The sequence below is a fragment of the Scophthalmus maximus genome, chromosome 3 (genome assembly GCF_022379125.1).
Source record: "Scophthalmus maximus strain ysfricsl-2021 chromosome 3, ASM2237912v1, whole genome shotgun sequence".
NCBI classification, from domain to species: domain Eukaryota; kingdom Metazoa; phylum Chordata; class Actinopteri; order Pleuronectiformes; family Scophthalmidae; genus Scophthalmus; species Scophthalmus maximus.
The window spans coordinates 20,779,971-20,801,735 of NC_061517.1; the positions used below are offsets into that span (position 1 = coordinate 20,779,971).

General features: G+C 41.3%; 1 protein-coding gene and 1 long non-coding RNA gene across 3 annotated transcripts; both read right to left on the bottom strand.

The window, feature by feature from the left end:
* Nucleotides 1-2,347: 2,347 nt before the first annotated feature.
* On the bottom strand, nucleotides 2,348-5,087 carry LOC118317414. Its single transcript, XR_004795419.2, has 2 exons — nucleotides 4,944-5,087; nucleotides 2,348-4,847 (listed from the first exon to the last, which is right to left on the bottom strand). It is a non-coding gene; the product is annotated as an uncharacterized LOC118317414 (long non-coding RNA).
* A 9,533-nt stretch (nucleotides 5,088-14,620) lies between these two features.
* LOC118317416 (serine/threonine-protein kinase ICK-like) lies at nucleotides 14,621-21,522 on the bottom strand. 2 transcript variants are annotated; one of them, XM_047331308.1, is made up of 14 exons: nucleotides 21,038-21,522; nucleotides 19,496-19,694; nucleotides 19,203-19,257; nucleotides 18,049-18,170; nucleotides 17,872-17,951; nucleotides 17,638-17,770; nucleotides 17,370-17,541; nucleotides 16,738-16,905; nucleotides 16,305-16,646; nucleotides 16,056-16,162; nucleotides 15,808-15,920; nucleotides 15,520-15,636; nucleotides 15,330-15,419; nucleotides 14,621-15,218 (listed from the first exon to the last, which is right to left on the bottom strand). In XM_047331308.1, the coding sequence occupies exons 2-14, from the start codon at nucleotides 19,594-19,596 to the stop codon at nucleotides 14,953-14,955; spliced, it is 1,866 nt and encodes a 621-aa protein (XP_047187264.1). In that variant the 5' UTR covers nucleotides 19,597-19,694; nucleotides 21,038-21,522; the 3' UTR covers nucleotides 14,621-14,952. The 2 variants fall into 2 exon arrangements, with proteins under 2 accessions (XP_047187264.1, XP_047187263.1); XM_047331307.1 differs by having other exon boundaries at nucleotides 15,808-15,944.
* Between the last annotated feature and the right edge of the window lie 243 nt (nucleotides 21,523-21,765).

Here is a 21,765-nt window from a genome sequence, read left to right on the forward strand (position 1 = left end):
TTGTCTTTCACAGTTTCATTCATGGAAAGAACAAAGTTTACAACAGACACGTCTTATGCAGCATTTGGCATCTAGCCACTTCTTGGAAACGTGACGTTTATTAGTGGGGCCACTTACCTGTAGGTCTACAACCAAAGTAATTGTATCTCTGTGTGTGTGTGTGTCTTTCTCAGTAGCTCAGAGATTGACATGCTTTTCAATATCCATCATCATGAACGTGGCCTGTTTTGTCGCAAGTATAACAGGGAGCAGTATCCCGGTCATTTTACAAGAGGCTTCGCCGCTGCCTTCGCAATACGACTCCGCACTGTGCATGCTGGGACATTTGCTGGTTATGTCACAGTTATGCTGTCAAAACCTTAGCGGCCCGTGTCTAAATACAACTCGCACTGGTGTACTTCATTCACGTGGGTGACAGAGCGAGAATTTCTTCCTCTACTTGTATCAGGTAACAGGCTGCTCTAACTGCCGGCGGTAAGTCATAACTGTACCAGTAAATTGGCACTCGCTGTGTGGGGCCCACTGGTGATTAACATACAATAAGGCTCACTGGAATGAAGAAAATCACTGTCAAATGACATATAACATCTTCTTATGTAATGATCCAATTATAAATAGTGATGTCTGTTTCATTCTAAAAACAGGACACACTGTATTTTTGTCGTCGTATAAGGTGCTCTTTTGTACAAGACATCTTCAGGGTAAAAATATCTAAGGATTTGAGTGGGTGAGTTTACTGCTCAGTTTTTCCCACACACACACACACACACACACATAAAAAAAATATATATAAGTGACAGCACAAACATTAAACCTGGGGTAAATCCAGCCGTGATCATCCATCCCCATCACTCATAGTTAAAAAAAACCTCACCCTCCAGTGTTGTAAGGAAAACAGATTAAATCGTCTCACTCATCCTGAGCATTGAACGAGTCGATAGAATGGGAGATAGCACTATTTCACCTTGCTAGGCCTGGGCGTTTGGTTCTGTGAGTCACTGTGCAGAGGGGAGACACTTTAACCATCCGCTCAGAGGATGAGGACAATCTGCAATCCTCTCTCAGAAGATGTAAGGCACGTCACTGATCCATAGTGTTCACCTAAATATGTATGTGGTGCAGATGATGCAGGTGCTGATGAGAGCAGTGAACCAATAAAAAGCATGTGCTGAAAGACACTAAAACACTGAGGAGCAAGGGGTTCTGCAGAGTTGGTTGATAATTGTCTGTGGGTTCGTCACTCCAAACGTACAAACTAGCATAGTTATTTCCTGTTGTTCATATAAGATATTATTAAGAACATGCAGCTTACAGTCGGACATCTGTAACATGGAGTCTAAGTTATTGCTTCTCTAGTTTTACATATGTACGATGGAGAAGGTAAATGCAGCAGAATGCCAAAACCGGACTCTGCACAGAAGAGAGTGGATGCATGGAATCAATTACAGATTTCTCTTACAGACGTAATGCATTGTGAAGATGCAGATGACTCATCCAGAGGGCCCTGTAGGAAACCTCATGGTAATCATCTGGACCGCGTCTCCTCTATGGCAGTAACACCGATATTTAACCTAACCACCAGCAGATGACAGTACCAAATACTGCTTCTCGCTCATTTACTCACCGTACAGAATTTCACCACTAGATGGTAGCATGGGTTAAAGAGAGAAACGAGTACACTTCATGTCTTTTTTTTTTTTTTGCACTTTTAGGACGACAGTATATGAACATATACCCTAACCCTAGCTCAGAAAAAGACGCCAGTGGAAAGATTTTGTTTTTATAAGTACACGTGAAACAGTTTAGACCTGATCCTAACGGCTGCAATCAAAACAAATAGACTTGTAAAAATATTTGAGTTGAAAAGTAAAAGCAATTTTCCAAGATCTTAAAAAAAGGAAACTATCAGATGCCGTTAGTCTTGGTGGTATCAACAGCATGGTGGTCTTTGAGGATGATCTGTCTGTCACAGGCTTTAAGTCCTGGTCTTATTTGAGTTCATGGTAACAGGATCCATGTTGAAGTTATGGATTCCTATATCCTTCTGTTCAGAGGTGGAAAGCCCCGGGAGGTTATGGAAATCTGGTTTACAGCCCCTCACTGTTTATTTTCAAGTCATATTAACTGTAATCAAAACCAGAAAAGACCGAGGTTGCCTTCCCATGTGTACTGCGTGTTCTGCGTGCTGTTTTCTTTGGATTCCATATCACCATGTCTGTGTGAGCCTTGGCATTTTCAGCACTTGCCTTCATGCAGATGTGGTGCACATGCATGCAAAGGGCAGAACTTCCTATATAAGTTACATCATTCAAAAAAAGAAAAAAAAAGTAGCGTCACAGACAAGTAATAGCAGCTCCTGTGGCAGAGTTTTTACGTTTTTATTCTGTAGTAGCACTGCAAAATCCTAATTCCTTGGCCAGATAATTGTCACATTTATTAGCTTATGTAGACAAATATATAAGAAGCATTAACTCAGGAAACTACAGTTAATTGGCTGAGATAGGTATTCTTTGCCTCCATTGTCTGTATACATGCTTTTAGTAGCAACAAACATAGTCAAATGACCCTCAATAGCCAAAAAGGCAGAGGTCGGAAGACACCCATAGTTGGTGCATGGGTTGGTGCAGAGTTCAAAAACTTCAAAAAACACAAACAATAAATGTAATGTAATAAATGTTCAACAACCTCGTGGACAACTATGACTTCGATGGACGAGAATCTCCACAGACACAAGGAGTAACATGGCCAGGCATTAGGGTTTGAAGGAGCAGGGGCCTGGGGTGTATTCCATAAAGCAAGGTTTACAAAAAAAATGTAATCCTGAAAAGAGGGAAACTCTGGGTTTTCCGTTCCAGAAAGTGAGTGAGCTTAAACTGTAGGTCAGTTACCATGGTAACTGACTCTGTGAACCTTCCCTGCTCGCTAGCAGGTTTTCTTGAAAAAAAAACGCAGTTTCTCCTTAACTCCTCCCCTTTCCTGAACCTGATCTAGCTGTCCTTTCCTATTACGTGTCCTGTCCTACTCAACCGGATCGATTTGGAAGCAAAATTAATTCAGTAATGTCACGTCAGAGAGGATTTAGAGAGGATATTCATAAAATATGGATGAATGGTATAATTGACTTGGGAGGACTACCAATGTACCGATAGATGGAGACAATACAACAAGGCAGGCAAATTTGTTCTAAATATTTATCCTGTAGCCATGCTGTGCTAGTAACCAAATGTGTAGTTGAAATATTTGTAAGATTATGTACTAGGGCTGGGGCGGACTGTCCTCAGTGCGCTCCAACCGCGTTGCGCCGCCAGGGCGGGGATCGGCCCACGCTCACAGGCGCAAGGGGTCTGCGGCGATGTCGGCAACCCACCCGACCCGTCTTGAAACACGGACCAAGGAGTCTAACGCACGAGCGAGTCAGAGGGCTTGCTACTCGAAACCCCGTGGCGCAATGAAAGTGAGGGCCGGCGCACCACCGACCCAAAAATTAATCGTTAGATTAGTCGATTAATTGAAAAAATAATCGCTAGATTAATCGTTTGAAAAAGAATCGTTTGGGACAGCTCTATTATGTACTGTACACTGGTCAGCATTCATCTAATGGTGTTCCAAAGTGTTACTAAAACAAACATGATTGTGCTTATGGCAGTTCATTTTGAGGGTGCAAAGTCTGTCTGTTCCCCCGCTTCAAGGGTTTCAAGCTTTTGTTTCTCACGAAGTGGCTTCAGTTGCGGCTAGCTCTGCTGCTGCTTGTCTCTTTGCAGAGGACGGGCTTGGCCAACTTGATCTTAAGCTTAAGCTGCTTGCATACCTTGAAGCTTGAGAGCTTGAACTAGACTGGGATGGTGCGACTGAGCATACAGAGCCAGTTTCAGTGTGTTAGAGAGATGAGAATCTTTTTTTTTTTTTTTTCTCAAGACAATTCCATGCATAATCCAATATTTGTATCGAGACAGCATGACAAGTATCTACTGAAGGACGGGTTTCTCAGGGGCAACTGATTTGCCAAGTCGTCATAAACTTGTTTTACAACTGATGGTCTTGTAGGACACTAGATGGACTTCAAGTACTTTCTTAGCCTCCTTAGTTACAGCTTTCCATTTGTTGTTAGTAATTGAGAAGTGATGCTGAAGCCTTTTAGATTTGTAAACCTTCTAGTTCTCTGGCCTCTTCGTTTTCCGTCTTCTGCAGCAGGTTTGGTCTCTGCACTTACCTCTCTTTTAGTGGGTTTATGTATAAAGCTTCATTATCAAGGTTTTTAGACTGTTGCTGTAAATCTACAGTTCCATCCTTACTGTCCAAGTCCTGCTAAGTCACTTCATACAGACAAAAACCAAGCGACTAAATCAGAAAATTGCATAAACATGATAACTGTACATGTCCAGTTTCACTGGAAGAGCGAGAGTAGTCCGCTCTTTAGAGAATATTACAGATATTGTTCAATTGTGACTTTGTTATCCCATTTCCAATTACAAACACCAGGTAGTCTCTCAGCCTTAGCAAAGGTACACTATGATAGATTGACAGTCAGCCTGATAGAGTGGAGATGCTCCAGGACCATTTCCAGATGTCTGAGATGTTCCTCAATCAATCAATATATGCTGCAACAAAATCCAACACATTGCAAATGAACTTGTCCATCAGCCTTTAAAATGATGCTGGGTCACCATGAAGTCCAAAGGGCAAGGCTAAATTGGAACAGACCCCAGGCTGTCCGTAAGGTGATCAGCTGTCTGGATCTTGAGTGAGGAGAACCTGCCAATTGCCCTTGCAGGGATCTTTCCTGGTTAGATATCTGACCTTCCCCAGGCGCTCAATCAGGCCATCAATCCAAAGGGTAGGGTATGAGTCTAAATGTGAAATTGCATTTAGATACCTGAAATTGATACAGAACAGTTTTCTGCCATCCTTCTTTGGAACTAAGACGACTCGGGTGCACCACTCACTCTTTGATGGTTCAGTGATCCCCAGCAACATTAGGTTGACTTCCTCTTCTTCACAGAACACCCAATATCAGCCAGGAACATAAACAGATTATTAGAACACTAGGCAAAAACAAAAAAATAATTATAAAACCTGCAGACAAGGGGGGGGGGGGGGGGGGGGGGGATAGTGTTACAGGACAGGAAGAATTACATTTTAGAAGCACACAGTTAAACTACAGTACAAACCCAACAAGTCCTCCAACTCATACAACGAACTATGTTGTATGTGGTAAAAATGACCTTATCGACCGTTTCCTGAATAGCTGCTATGCTGGTGACATGAGGTGCGCCACAAATACTTTTTCCACCTCAGAGCATTGTGGGCCTCACCAATGCATAGTTAATGAGCTTGTAAAGGTAAGAGTGACGTTAGGGTTAGGGTTGGGGTGATATGAAAATTAACATGATGACTTGATAGAATATAAGGAAATTAATTCAAACACACAAACTTGACAGACTTACCAAGTCCGCTGCTGACCTCTAGCGGCCGTGTACATAACTACCGTTGAAGGTCTGCGGTCTTTAAAATGACCAGATATGTCATAATACACTGCTTCTAAATCTGGACGTATTTGATGGAGGACAGTCAATACAAACCACTTACATGATCTTTACAATTACAAACACAAACACTTATTAGGATCATTACATATACCCTTTAACCAAACAAATACATCAATGCAAAACAGAAAAAAATATTTGGGTGGCCCGAATGAGCCCAGGCCTCGCTAACCCTAGCCTCTTCTACCTCCTCCCCAAGATCCACAAGCCTCCTGTGACGTGGACCGTCCATTTTGTTGTTCTGGTCAGTCATCCAAGTGTCAGTGACTGTGGCTCAGAATCATAGGATTTAGTTATAAACTATTTCATTAATCCACTTTCCAAACTTCACCGCAGCTACAGGTACCTAAGAATTTTAGAATAATATAAAAAATAAAACTCCAGGTACCTGACCACTTTTTTCCATAAATAGATTCCCTGTACAAAAATATAGAAACACCACTCTGACTTGTTACCATTCAACATATCTTCAATAACAGGTGCAACATAGATTACATTTTGACTCTAGAGTAATGATGTTTGACCACTAGAAAAAAGGGATTGATTAGTAAGAAGTACAGAACAAAACAGTGATAATGATTGTCAAGGACAGGTCTCTATAGGGTTGTTCAGTGTGATCAAACCACAAATAATGATTACTGTAAAAACAAACTAAAGAAGAATCAGTTTGTAGTGTTCGAAGATAAAACTGTTCAAAGTGTTAAAAACTGCACATAAGAGTAATCACAACACTAAAATTGTTACTGTAGAGCAGCTCAAGTAGCATGTTTTGCACATGGTTAGCAAGATGTGTGGACTATCCTGAACAGGACAATTAACAACCTTTCAAAATGTAAATTTGAGAACAAATGGACAACCCTTTTTTTGAACAAGCTCAAGGATCAGAGTTTTCTTCTCAGCTTACTTGGAGCTCATGTAAAAGGACAATCGTCTCAGGGTGCTCATTGCAATGTAGACCAATAAAATGCAGGACATGTCTAAAGATGTTTTTTGCAGTTGGGTTAAGAGTATACGATATGAGAATGCAAACAAAACAGCGTGTGAGGGACATCATCTTACATTTTCATTTTCATTAACACAGCGTCATCACTGTCACCTAACATTGGATGGCATTAGAGTGATGTCATCTCACATTTCCATGTTTCATGTCATTTCTGTGATCAAAGTCAGATGACATCTCCTAGAGCTTTCAAAATCAAAGGGTTGAAGGTTCATTTGAACTTCAAAGACAGGCCATATTGGGGCTGTATTAGAGATCTGTTCACATATTTGTTTCCATTCATATCGTTCACATCTTTCGGTTACCTGCTCATAAACTACTTGTTGAGACTTTCCTAAAATGTTTTAACCGAAGAGCATTAGAAAATCATCACAGACTCGCTATGGGTTTTTCCAAACTCAAATTGATCGCTTATGTGAATTTCCCCCCGGTACAAGTAGACCGCATTACCATCGACACATACATGCACTGTGTGTCTGTTTGGGATCCATCTAGCGGGCGCAGTGTGTTAAGGAGGCCCGCAGCAAAACGTTTTAGTCAAGATGTTGTTAACTTGGCCATCAAGGAAATCATGCACAGTATCAGGTCCATCGTCTCAGTGTGGCAGAAGATACTGCCGCAGATACATTCACACATACAGCCTGGGCAGTGTTTCTTTGGTGTAGATGAGGACTACGTCATGACGAACATGAACAACATCCTTCTACAGATTTCCGCTCGCGCTTATAACACCTCTCCTAGCAACTGTAATTGTGAGAGCTTAAGTGGATTCAGCCTCTTAGCTGCTAAAGAGACAGCGGCAAGGATTAACCACCACTTAGCCATTGAACTGTGCTCAAACATGGGTGAGCTGACATGCATGCCTGATGAATCTAACTGGATCTTTGTTGAAAACAGTGAGGCAATGATTGCTCTTGTTGGCAATATATTACAATGCATGCGCCTTGACAAGTGCTGGTGCACATCACAACGAGGAGAAAGAATCAGCACTGTGCCCCTATTGGACAACCAAGGAAAAGAACCAACACAATTGATCATAAGTGAAGGGGACTGTGACATAGTTTATTCTTCATCCGAAAAAGCAGTGATGGACATCCTGGAATTCACTCATACCCCTACCCACAGCAACAGAGGTGCAGGAGACTTTGACAGCCAAGCCATTAGCAGCTTAGATCTCAAATACTCAGAAGAGAGTGGAAATGCTGCTGTATCATCTGAATATGTACAATTCCAGTCATCTGGTGTACACACTGATAGAGCACCTTGTGATCCAAGCAGGCAGCAATTCAGAAGCTCAGAAAAGAGTGCATATACCGAAAATGGAAATTCTGATGCTGAAGAAGTATCAAAGGATTTGGATGAAAGTTTTCAAAAGCAGTTGTCTGGTGAAACCACTGAGACAGCACATTGTGATCCAAGCAGGCAGCCACTCAGAAGTTCACAAAATAGTGCAGATGCTGATAATGGAAATTCTAGTGCTGAAGATGTATCAGAAGATGACGATAAAAGTGTTCAAAAGCTGTTATCTGGTGAAACCGATGAGACAGCACATTGTGATCCAAGCAGGCAGTTGCTCAGATGCTCAGAAAAGCATGGAGACGGTGATGATGGGAATTCTGATGCTGAAGATGTACAAGAAGATGAGGATGGAAGTGTTCAAAAGCAGTTTTCTGGTGAAACCACTGACATTGCACCTTTTGTTCCAAGCAGGCCGTTGCTCAGATGCTCAGAAAAGAGTGGAGACAGTGATGATAGAAATTCTGATGCTGAATATGTACCAGAAGATGATGATGCAAGTATTCAAAAGCAGTTTTCTGGTGAAACCACTGACATTGCACCTTTTGATCCAAGCAGGCCGTTGCTCAGATGCTCAGAAAAGAGTGGAGACGGTGATGATGGAAATTCTGATGCTGAAGATGTACCAGAAGATGAGGATGCAAGTGTTCAAAAGCGATTATCTGGTGAAACCACTGACAGAGCACCTCATGAGCCAAGCAGGCAGTTGCTCAGATGCTCAGGAAAGAGTGAAGACTCTGATAATGGAAATGCTGATGCTAAGGATGTATCAGAAGATGAGGATGAATGTTTTCAAAAACAGATATCTGGTGAAACCACTGACAGGGCACCTTTTGAAACAAGCAGGCAGTCGCTCAGATGCCCAGAAAAGAATGGAGACGCTGATGATGGAAATTCTGATGCTGGAGATGTATCAGAAGATGAGGATGCAAGTGTTCAAAGACAGTTATCTGGTGAAACCACTGACAGAGCACCTCATGATCCAAGCAGGCAGATGCACATATACTCAGAAAAGAGTGGAGACGCTGATAATGGAGATTCTGCTGCTAAATATGTATCAGAAGATGAGGATGAAAGTGTTCAAAAGCTGTTATCTGGTGAAACCACTGACAGAGCACCTTCTGAAACAAGCACGCAGTCGCTCAGATGCCCAGAAAAGAGTGGAGATAATGGTAATGCTGATGCCAAGGATGTATCAGAAGATGAGGACGAACATGTTCAAAAACAGATATCTGGTGAAACCAATGACAGAGCACCTTTTGAAACAAGCAGGCAGTCGCTCAGATGCCCAAAGAAGAGTAGAGACCCTGATAATGGAAATTCTGATGCTAAAGATGTATCAGAAGACGAGGATGAAAGTGCTCAAAAGCTGTTATCTGATGAAAACACTGACAGAGCACCATGTGATCCAAGCAGGCAGCCCTTCAGATGCTCAAAAAAGTGTACCAATGCTGGTGGTGTACCTTGTAAAAGAGTAAGATTCCAGTTACCTGATGAAAACACTGACAGAGCACCTTGTCATCGGAGCAGGCGTCCACTCAGATGCTCAAAAAAGCGTACCAAAGCTAGTGATATAGCTTTTAAAACGGTAATATCCCAATTACCCGGGGAAAACACTGACCGAGCGCCATGTGATTGGAGCAGGCGGCCATTCCGATGCTCAAAAAGGCATACGAATGCTGGTGATGTAGCTTTTAAAAGGGTAAGATTCCAGTTACCTGATGAAAACACTGACACAGCACTTTGTGATCAAAGCAGGCTGTCACTCGGAGATCATCTTGATGACTCATCTCTTTCTGATTCAGCAACAATCTCAAATCATAAACTGGTCGTCTTGGTGCTCACGGGGCTTTTCATGGTTACCATGCAGAAGGCTCAAGCATCAATGAATGATGCAGAATTCGACGTGATTTTCAAAAATCTGAGGGACAAAGCGTTGCAACAGATCGAGCTCAGAGACATCACTTTAAGTGCTCACAATGATACAACTATCAAAAAGGTGTACAAGGCTCTGTTTAGAGACCTGTGTAAAAAGTTTATCTCTGCAAAGGGGCTTATGACAGCCATGAAGTTACAGCTTTTTGATGAAGTTATTATCGAGGCCCTGAAGATTCACCTGACCATGCCGACTAAACCGAAAAACATTGTCACCAGATTCTTCTCATCGCTGGGCAAGGGCACCATGAAGCCATTCAAATCCTGCTTCTGTGGTTCTTTTGTGGCGGCTTCATCTAACTAATGACCCCACCCCAAGCAAAAAATAATATGTAATGAGAGATAGGCTGAATGGTAGCTCAACACTTTACTCTGCAGCTTGACAGGAGTGAAATGTATGTATGTTTGTATGTTCACACCATGTTGGTGTGGATTTACTCCCGGTACTCTGGTTTCCCCCATAAAAATTCCTATATCTTTAAAGCTAGTGTGTAATGTCTGGCAGCATCTGGTGGTGAAGTTGCAAACCGCAACCAACCAACCCCCACCCCCCCACACACACACACACTTTCTGAGTTTTCAGGACCAGCGAGCAGCCGAAAGCGATCAAACTACTCGCTACGACGTTGTCTTGTACAACTACATTGAGCGTTACATCAAGTGATGAGGTAAAATTAGTATATTATTAGTAACTTTTTTTGAAACTTTAATGTTACGTCATCTATAAAACTAGGTCATAGCTACTATGTAAGATAGTGAATATTGCTGTTACTGTATATAATCGTAACATTCTATTGCCAACTTTAATTAGCTGCTTTTTCATACTAATGCTTGCTCATATTAGCGACATACTGATAAACAATAGGCTGGTAGTCTGTTAAAACGACAAAAGCTATTACGTGATTGCGTTAGCATGACACATTTCTATCCATTTACAGTAGGAAAGACATGCAGGGGAGCTGACGGAGGTCAGAGGGAGAAGGAGTGGAGGAGAGCATCAGATCGGAGACGCAGAGGTGGGAGACCGGTCGAGTCAATACGGGCCAGAGGAATATCAGAGGATGGCAGCGACAAGGGGACATGAGGAGAGTAGAGGCCCTTCAAAGTACCTCACAGCACTAGGTCAAAGTCAGAAGCCAGGGAATGACCATAGAGAATATCATTTTGCTCCCTCTAGACATGTTATATTTTAGGATTTGGTAAATGGAGTCATCACCAGATGCTGCTTCTGGAGGATTCAATTCAATTCAAACAACTTTATTTATCTCTTGGGAACTTCATTTGTGTAAAGGCATCAGTGCACAGTGTATATTTGCAACAACATTCAACATAATATCCAGTGAACAGTCAGCAGGATAAATTACCAGATCCATAAGGCCAATACACTGGCTTCTTGCCAACCCCCCTGCGTTTTCCCCCTCATTAAATTTTCAAGAAAGGTATATAATGGAAAAAGTTCTTAATCTTATGTACTTTTATAAAAGATTATTAAATAAAACACAAGATGTGCTGTATTTATTTCAATGATGTTAATCTTTTATTACACAAAAATCAACAGTTAAAATAGTATCAGTTGTTCCCAAAAACTCACAATATAGAGAGTCCATATAAAAGTAACTCACATTAAACAGGTTTCTAAAAAGGTGTGAGTGATGGGAATATTTCATGTGTAAAACGTTTGCCTGCAGGTGTTATTCATGTCGGCCATTTTGGTTGCATATGTGACAAAAAATATGTGCAGTGCGACTAAAGTATTTCTTTGGTCACACCGTGACTCATTCTTGGTTGAAATGGATGACCTTTCACCTGCCCAATCAATTTGAAATAATTAAAATACAAGTATAACTTGCACACTGTTCTGTGGATCATTGAAAACATTTTACCCCACAATGGTCATGTCATTTGAGCTTTAAAATTAAAATGAATAAATATATATATATATATAGAGAGAGAGAGAGAGAGAGAGAGAAAAGATAACAACATGTTGAATCATCCATAGTGAATGTCAGGTTATACTGTTAAGTCCTTAAAATAATATTAAAACACAACAAGGCCTTTTTTCTGTATCATTTAAACAAACCCAGAAGACGAGTCCATTGTAAAATAGGTTTTTGTTTTGTGTTTCTTAAGGGTGATTTCACTGCCCACCTGTTCAGTTCAGTTCAAGTAAACTCTGCTGCATTTTCCCAATTGCTGTGAAAGCTGTCAGGTGACTGACAGGCAGATCTGCTTTCAGGCTTAACTACTAAAGTTATCACAAGAATGTTCATGGTATCTGTCGGTTGGGCAGCCGAGTGTCAGAAAATCCATGGCTACAATGTGCATGGGGGCATTGGAAGTAAGAGGGACGAGATGGGCCCTTACATTAGCTTCATCCTTGTGTAGTATGTAGTACGGGCACTTTTGTATGTAAGCTTGTTAAACCTGCTTCATTTGGGGCCAGTAGAAGTTCCTCCATGAATTTTGTCTTTCCCTACATACAAGCCCCTCCAGTCGAGCTCCAGTCGTCTCCACTGGTTTAACAGTGTTACTGAATACTGGTACCCTGGTCACTCTCTTTAGTGAGAGTCTTTGTAATGAACTCTCTAATAGTAAGGAACGGGGTGTAGTGTTGTTCTGGCTTAAGCTCAAAACAGCAAACAGGCTAAGCAGTCATTATACAAGCTACATAGTTGCTGATTTTCAGGTTGGAGGGGTCCAGGTCCCAGCCGACGGTGTATTCATAGTTAAGGATGATTTTATTGGTGACAAAAAGGCTAGGGATGAATGTGATTTGGGACTGTTGGGAGGAAACTTTAAATAGACGATATTTAAGCGATAGGGAGAATACAGCCGTTATCACCCTTTTGATAACGGCTTGTTCGAGAGGATGCCATTCGGCCTCTGTAATGCCTCCCCCCCCAACATTTCAGAGGCTAATGCAATGCTGATTAGGTTATCAGTTCACTTAATGTGCTATTGTGTCCGGACGATGTAATTGTGGAGTGTTCCAGGCTCTTGGTCGTTACGGCCTAAAGCTCCGCCTGGAAAAGTTTAAGCTGGTCCAGAAGCAAGTCAAGTTCCTGGGACACAAAGTCATTAGCCAAGGAGTTACACCCGACCCAGACAAAGTGACAGCTGTCCAAAAATGTGACACTTACACCACAATCAGACCAGTGAGATCCTTTTTGGTTTTTTTTTAGGCCATTACAGACATTATGAAGGGCTTTTCTAAAATTGCAAACAAAACTTGGTTCAAGCCCCCATTTTAGCCTACGCAGACTGCACACAGTATTTCATTGTATACACAGATGCAAGTAATTTTGGATTAGGAGCTGTTTTGGCTAAGGAGCCGGATGGTTTGGAGTCATTGCGTATGCCATTAGAAGCCGTCACCCATCGGAATGTAATGATGCCAACTAAAGTTCCTTTAAGCTTGAACTGCTAGCTATGAAATGGGCAATATTGGAGACATTTAAAGATTATCTGTGGGGTGCCAAAATTACTCTTTGCGATAATTCCACTCTTTTGCAATACACCTATTGGGATACAGCTTGTAGCAAGCGTCTAGGAGAGTGGAAGAGCGTCATTTTCCCGGAAGATACTAGCTGTTATGAAGGAAAATATTCTGTAAAAGTGTCTTTTTACACAAATTAATAATTTGTATTCATTCGGGAGTGTTGAATGTATGCATTTTATAATGTTTTGTCCATGCAAATTACTGTTGACTGTTAAAAGAGTAGACAGAGTTGTCTGATGTTATGTAGACCGAGCCAGCCGAGTGAGTCCTGTGGAGAACCGAAGGAATTGTTTGGAATTCCACCATTGAACAGTTTGTATGTATTTAATTCACACTTCCCGTAGCATTTTTCAACAGACATGTGAATGTAACATTGTTAATTGTCAATTTGTGTGCTCTGTGTTTATCAGGAAGAGCCACTGCAGTTATTTCTTTGCACTCCTTTTTGTACACTTTTGAATTTTTTGTAATTACATTTGTTAAGGAAACTGTTGTCTCATTGCCCTCCCGAGCAATGCATTTATTTGCACTCACCTGTTAATATAGCTTGTTGAGTGTTTCGCATTAGACATTTGTGCACTTGATTTAACTTTGTATTGAGGACAGTATAAGGGTTAGGGTTAGTATAGGGAGGAGAGTCCTCAGCCGTTAGGACTCAATTTATAAGCACTGTCCTGAGTTGGGCCACCTTTTGTTTACTACTTATAATACCATAGTTTTTTAACAAACCACCACATTTTCTGTCCAGAAAAAAGAACCCCAAAAAATGTTGCCGGGCTACATGCACATTCTGTCATGTTCTCCTAACAATAAAGCTGATAAGAGAAACTTCAAAAGTTAATGCTCATGAATGCCCTGGCTCTTTTTTCATCCTGACCTATTCAGGATGCAGGCGAAGCCAAAGTCGCAGACCTTTATGACCTTTTATGACTTGTTCGCAGACCTTTATGACTTGTACTCTGGCTTCACATCACGATGGATGCACTGGAACATAAATGCTCAGGATCAGGGATTTAGGCAACATGATCCACAGTCTCTTGGTGACAGAGAAAGAGGCTCATATTAAGGCTGTCAGAACAGGAATTAATGAGGAGGGGCAATACCAAGAGACCAGAAAACCTATACACATTTCATTATTCAAACCTATGGGCTCCCTGTAGGAAAGCTTCGTCAGACACAACCCAGTTTGTGAAGCTCTGGGAATTATTATTAAATTATTATTATTATTTAGCAGCCATAGCAAACATGTTAGACACACTGAGATGGGATTACACTTTCAGATTATTTACATGATATAATAACTAATAATAATATTGATGCATTTAAATCAGGAAGACGGATACTGTAGATGTCTTAAGCAGAAGTATTTATTAAAGGCACTCATTATATTGAGTGGTCACGGTGCCCTGAGTGGTCAGGGCATGGTGGTCAGTACAGTACATATATATATATATATAGCCTGTCGGACAGACTGGGCTCAAATTTTGGCCGGTTGCATTTAGCTGTACACGTACACAAAGATATTTTACAACACATTACTGAAACAAAGTTTATTGCTGTGTAAGATTTATGTACAGATTTTCATAACAAAATAACTAGGCGTACTCTTTGGAGGTGAAAGAATTCTTAGGAGCGCAGGGCTCTCTTGTGGGGCACAGATAAGAGCTTCGGGGAGGCCACTAGCTGTGTCCATATTTTGCAGACCAGTCTGTTGGCCCGTGGGTCTGTACCGGTGGACGAGGCAGCAGACCTGGGTTGTTCTTGTTGGGCAACATGTGCATGTCCATATTTGGCAGACCATGTCCATATTTGACAGACCAGTCTGTTCGCCCGTGGATGATCTGTGCCGGCTGACGAGGCAGCAGATCTGGGTTGCTCTTGTTGGCCAATGGCATGTTAGTGGAGGTGTTCATTTGACTCCGGCTAGACAGCCATGTTGCATAATCTAAAATGGCATAAATATACAATGAAAAAAGACAACTAAAACAAGAACACACGGTTTGTTAGTAAAAAGTTAATCAACAGATTGAGCAGCACAACAAAAATCTGTACTCACTTAATGCTGTTGATTCTGCTGAAGGACCAGCAGAACCAGTGTCTTTTTTGTAAAATGATGGCATGTATCCACCTGGGATCGTATTTGTATCTGAAGTTTTAAGCAAACAAAGACAGATCCATTAACCTAGTTAAAAGAGAGAACGATGAGTTGCAGTGAAGTTACATTGTAAGATATCCAGGGTGATTACCATGTGCGCCTCTGCTTGGCAGAGTCCCTTCAAATGGAATACTACTGTTGCCCCTAAGATGGCTTCCACTGAAGTCTTTACTGGCATTTATGGCAACGTTCTTCTTTGTACTAATGCCTGTAGGAGATAGTAAGAGATAAGAGACAAAAAATATTAACTGCTCACTGAACAACGTGGAATAAAACTGGCTAAAAGTTGCACATATCCATCAACTGATAACTAGGACTGAAGCTTCTGATGAGCTGCAACCTGGTCCCACTTAAAAAAGCCTTTAAAAAAGTATATTACCAGGCATCGCCTGCCTCAAGTGATGGTGTTTAGCAGAGGCGGTTCTTGGTGGCTCTTGAAGGGCTGTAGTCTTGTTCAGGTTTAAAGGTGCATCTTCCTTTCCTCTGAATCGACTGAAATCAAGAACATTTCCATATCTGACAGACAGAGGGCACTCAGTGAGCCATGAGGCTACATATCGTGTGCAGTAATTGTGTAGGAAATTTCTATAGCATCAACTCTGCCATGATGAAAGATCATAACCTCACCTGCTCAGTGCGTCCTCCCCCTGCCGCGACTTGTCCGTGTAGAAGTTGCCTTTTCCAAAAAAACTAATGGTAGTCAGATTGACATTTTCCAACTCCTTTCTTGTTTGCTATAGGAACATCAACAACATCACCCATGTATGTGAAGGAATATTTTTGCCGATTACATGTTCGAAGAAAGAACTTCCTATGGTATAGTGTTGGTGTCAGTCCGGTGTCAACCTAATCTTTCAAAGCCAGACCCTGCCTCACCTTGCTCTGGAGACTCTTGTCTGCAATGGAGGGAAGATGGCTCTGTGGTGTTCTTTCGGTGTGTTCCTGCTTCAGGATGTGCTTCGGCTGCTGTCCTTGCATCAGCTCTGTGTGCCATTGGCACCCTGCTGCCTGGGCATCTGCAGAAACAGGGGAGGGCTGGATCTGCTGGGGAGGCCTGGATGGGGAGCAGCGTTGGTTTGGAGGCAGAGGGTGGGAGGGGGGCACAGGCTTGAGCAGCAGGGGTTGCTGCTGCAGCGTCTGCTGTGAATGTAAAGGAGCCGGCAGCGGCTGAGGCGTGCCCAAAGCCTCGCCCAGGTAGAAGTAGGAGTACCTGAGAGCCTGAAAAGAACACAATTTGGGCAGACAACATCAGCTTGTCATTATGTTTGTTCAGCTGTGGACATATTTAACGTGTAGGTCAGACACTGACCTGGGCTGAAGCTGGTCTCTTCCTAGGATTCCACTGAAGCAGGTCTGTCATCAGACGGATGGCTTCAGGACTGGCATTTGGGATCAGTGTCTTAAGATTACTTGGATCACACCGAGGCCAACGAAAGTTCATCGCACTTGCCAGCTGGTAACCCTCTTGCCAATCATTCTAGAGGGAAAGGACGCAGCCCATCTCTCACTCTGCAAGTACTACAGATTTACCTACATTTGCTTTTCACAGGAATAGTCGTACTAGAACTGTCAATGGAAATATAGTGAGGTGTGACCTCTGACACAGGTCAAATGATTGCAGTGCTTGACACAAATATAGTGTACACATTTCATATTACCACTCCATAACACAAATTGTTTATATATTATTAGTTATTCCCCCCAAAAAACAAAACAAACTATAAACATTTGCAAAGCCTCAAATGCGTAGAATTAGAATTTAAAAAAGGCATTCAGCTTTTAAACTAATGACATAACAAACAATCAACAAGCTTATTTCTCCACCTTCCACCTTGGCTGTTCAGATCAACTGTGAACACTTGTCTATGGCGGGAAAACATTATCAGTAAAATTCAAATGCAGTTTTTCTTTTTCATGCGCTTTGTATGTGATGAATATTACCTTCTTTGGTGTACCCACAACTTGGCAAATCTTGAGAATGGTGTCGACTTCACTGGAGCCTGGGAAAAGAGGCCGGAGAGTATAAAGTTCTGCCATGATGCAGCCGACAGCCCACTGGTCTATGGGTGAGCTGTAGGACGTGGATCTGAGGAGCACCTCTGGGGCTCTGTACCTGGTGAAAAATAGAGAGGATGCTGGGGCTTCAATGTGCTCGACTACAGCTCTCGCTTTCATTTCTGCTGAGTATAAGTGACCAAAGTTGACTAACCATCTAGTCGAGACATAGTCTGCGTATGGAGGTAAAGATCTGATCTCACGGGCAAGCCCAAAGTCGGCGATTTTCACCAGCTCTGGGCCCATGCACAGAAGATTCTCAGGTTTCATGTCCCTGTGAAAAAAACCTAACAAAGACACACCGACATGACCTTCCCATCTCAAAGAACATTAAAAAAGTATTATTTGTGCGACATGGATTTAGCACCCTGGTATTGTAAACAAGTACCGTGTTGATGAATGAACGCGAGCCCCTGTAGTATCTGAAACATAATATTTCTCACTGCAGATTCAGGAAACAACTGAGTCCTGCAGCAAAAACCCCCCAAAAACTCAGGTTAGCAATTACCAAGCATGGTTTCAAATGTGGATGTAATAATGCATAATAAATAACAGCTATACGCACCTGTCTTTCATTAGCTCATATAAATTTTCCTTCATGTACTCAAATATTAAGTACAAGTGGTAATTTTCTCGAAATACCTCCTTCAGTTTGATCACATTTGCATGTTTGAGTTTCTTTAAGGACTGAAAAAGTAAAGAGCGGTTATGTTAGAGTTTGTGGAACGCATAAACAACAACAAAAATGTCAGAAATGAAAAGTAAATACAACAATGCTGAATAGTACAAGTCACTGTAGCACTTTCAAAAGCAAACCTTACAATTATAAATAAAAAACTCCTCTTGTGTCATTTGGGGATAAAAGCTGAAGTGGGATTTAAGCTCAAAATGTAAAGTGGTATTAACAAAAAAGAGTAATAGAAAGTAGGATGGAGATAAAGTACACTATTCCCAAGCACTGGGATGATAAAGGTAGGAAGAAAAGCTGTAAAGGGGTTTTGAGATTTTATGGTGTGACATGCATCATCTAGTGTTAATCACTGAATTATATAGTGTTTATCCTTGAGATCAAAAACACTTAATTGAATGAAACATTTGTAAGGCAAATTGGAAATCATGTATTGGTCACATTCATATTTACTAGCATGTACTTTTTTTTTTACTGCTGAAAAAACAAACAGGCTTCATAATGCTACTAAAGATCTTAAATGGCACAGTAAGACTCCAATTACAATATTGTTTCTGCATATCTGAAAAGCTAAATATATGAAAGTGAAAACTATTATTACTTTTATCATTGCTAATGTGAGTCACGTAAGCAGTTTGGATACAAAAAACATGACAAAGGGTTACAGTCAAGCAAGCACCGGCCATAATGCCATCGCTAGCCTTCAATTGGCTGTTAACACTTTTACAGTCCAAGCAGGCAACAGATGCCTTCAACTACTTCTGTCAGTGAAATAACAACAAAACAAATCAGTGCATCATATTCATTATTTTACAGTTATACTGTTCTCCTCTTTTAAGATTAGCTGGTAATGCAGTGATATTTCATACCTAAAATTGGAGAATTGATCTAAGAGTCCATTGTGGAGTTTTGAGAACAAAATTTAACACCCAAGTTAATGGAAATCAGTACTACGGTGTGTCAACATAGGCCCATGCAAATTCATTCAATAAAACTGCGAAACTGCTAAAAATTATGAAAAATTATATCACCTTGATTTCACAGAGGTTCATGCATTCTTCCCAGGAATAGAATTTTCTTTTCATTCTGAAAATTACATTACATTGGAAATTACATTCTAATTCATTTTTAAGCTGCAGTCTAATAATTGCAAAATAAAGTCCACACTTGATAACCTTGTAATTGCGCCACAATGTTTTCGTAATCTGTGTCATGATGTAGACAAAACCATATGCAGTATGGTGCAGAAAATCACCTCTAAACTAGAAAAGGAAAACAAACCTGTAGCAGACTGCAGTGAAACACACAACTTCCAGATACTCACTTCTTTATGGCAACCAGTTCTCCTGTCTCCAGACTGCGTCCAAGAATAACTGAGCCGTAGGTGCCGTGCCCGAGATGTCTGATCTCAGTGTATCTATCCATTATGTTTGTACTTTCATAGCATCATCTGGAAGGAGATAATAATTGGGCCAAAAGTAGAGATGTGTTCGCCCCCTGCTGCTGAATCCAGCCAGATTTTCCTTTGACAACAGCAGAGCAGAAGGATTCATGAATGTGAGAGATGGATATAATAAAAAACTGATGTTATTCATGCGGCTGCATGAATTCATGGCCCATTATAAACAAAGTATGACATGACTTTGGCTGATCTCAAGCTGACGTCAGAGTCAGGAGATATTTAATAGTATGAAAACTTGACAGCACTACCGACAAACTTTAAGATGGAGACACTGTTAAATAGGTTGCTTCGCTATATATCAATTATATTCCGATATTGCAAAATGACAACTACTGAAAGGGCAGGCTCAATCCATCCTCCTTATCCTTGCTACATCTGATGATGTACCTTGAACAGGAGCCACAGGTTTATTTGCATGTGCTTTAGTTTTTTTTGTGGTTTTGGCCTAGTGGTTAGTGCATTGGACTCCCATACCGGAGGTCGTGATACTAGTCAGGTAGACAAAATTCAGGATTGGCTTAAAGACATAAAGGTCTGGATGATTTCAGACAAAACTGAGGTCATTGTGCTCGGCCCTAAACACTGCAGAGAAACATCTGAACATATAGCTACCTTGGATGGCATTACTTTGTCCTCCAACTCTACTGTGAGTTATTTTTGACCAGGACATGTCCTTTGACTCACACATAAAACAAGACTCTAGGGCAGCCTTTCTTCACCTGCGCAATATTAAAAAAAATGAGAAACATCCTATCTCAAAAGGATGCTGAAAAACTAGTCAATGCATCTGTTCCTTCTAGACTGGACTACTGTAATTGATTAGTTAGGATGCCCCAACAAGTCTGTGAAAAGCCTCCCCTGATGAACTGTTAAGACGAGTCTTCTCAGGCACCAAGCGAGGTCAACCTGTCTGTGGCAAGCCGCAACAATCATCGAGCAGCTGAAGTCTCTCTCGAGGTGTCATAAACACGGGGAGATGACGACATTAGCGTAAACTCAATACACTACAGAGACCGGGAACAGGCAGATTGTCTTGGGGTTGCCATTCACTGACCACCTTATTGATCTGTGTAAACGAACCAGAAATCTCCTTGATATAAATTGAGCTCTTATAATAAATAGTTCTGCTTAAGACATCCACGGTTTGCGTCTCCCTGAATCAGCATCCACTATTACCACAACCATAACACTAACCATTATTACAACCATATCCCGGTTTAAATTAAATGCAGCATTTAAATGCTTTGAAAGTGTAAAATCAGGAAATTACATAAAATGTTGCGTCGTTGTCTGCCATCTTTGGAATTCCAGGAGACGTGACAATAGGCATATTCAAGGGGGGAACCAGGGAACGAGCTCGTTCTTATCGTGTTGTCAGTAGCGTATTGTCAGCCTCAGACATACCTAAGAAAAATTGTGCTTGTCTTTCCGGGTGGTGGTCTTGCAGTTTTCTATTTTCAAATGTGGTCAAGTAACTCAGTGTGTCGCTGTGTCTGCTATAATTTGAATGGGATTCTGAGAGGATTCACTACCTGTTATATGCGATTAGATCACAGCTCACAGGAGTGTGCAGCTTTGATCCTTTGATCATTGCATCAACGGATGACATCCCATTTGCATCATAATTGAATGTTTTGATTTGATTTTTGTTTTTATTTCACCTTAATGGTGATATTTAATCCGGTTAACTTAATTAATAATAATTAATATGTTAGGTAAGGTTATCTGTAGTGATGGGCGAAGTGAAGCTTTATGAACCAGCGAAGCGTTCAACTCAAGCGTTTCGAAAAAGGTTAATTTCTCGAAGCTTTTATAATCAGCGCTCCACGAAGGACCTCTGCTGGTGAAAGTGAGGGAACTCACTGCATCGCAAACTGTTTCACAACCGACCAACACATGAATCTTGACGCAAATATGAATGGCTAGATGATTGCATGAATTAATGGATAGATAGCCTAATTATGTGAGGCTTTGATGATGGAAAGGAGGAGGAAATGAGAGGGATATAATGTCGGCTGCAAATCCATCTCATTTTGGAAGTGTGCATAAAAGTTCCAGAGGCAACCATGTGATGCAATGCACCGAAAGAATCCCACGAGGGCGCACCTTGTGTCACGCATTTTTAAACCTTT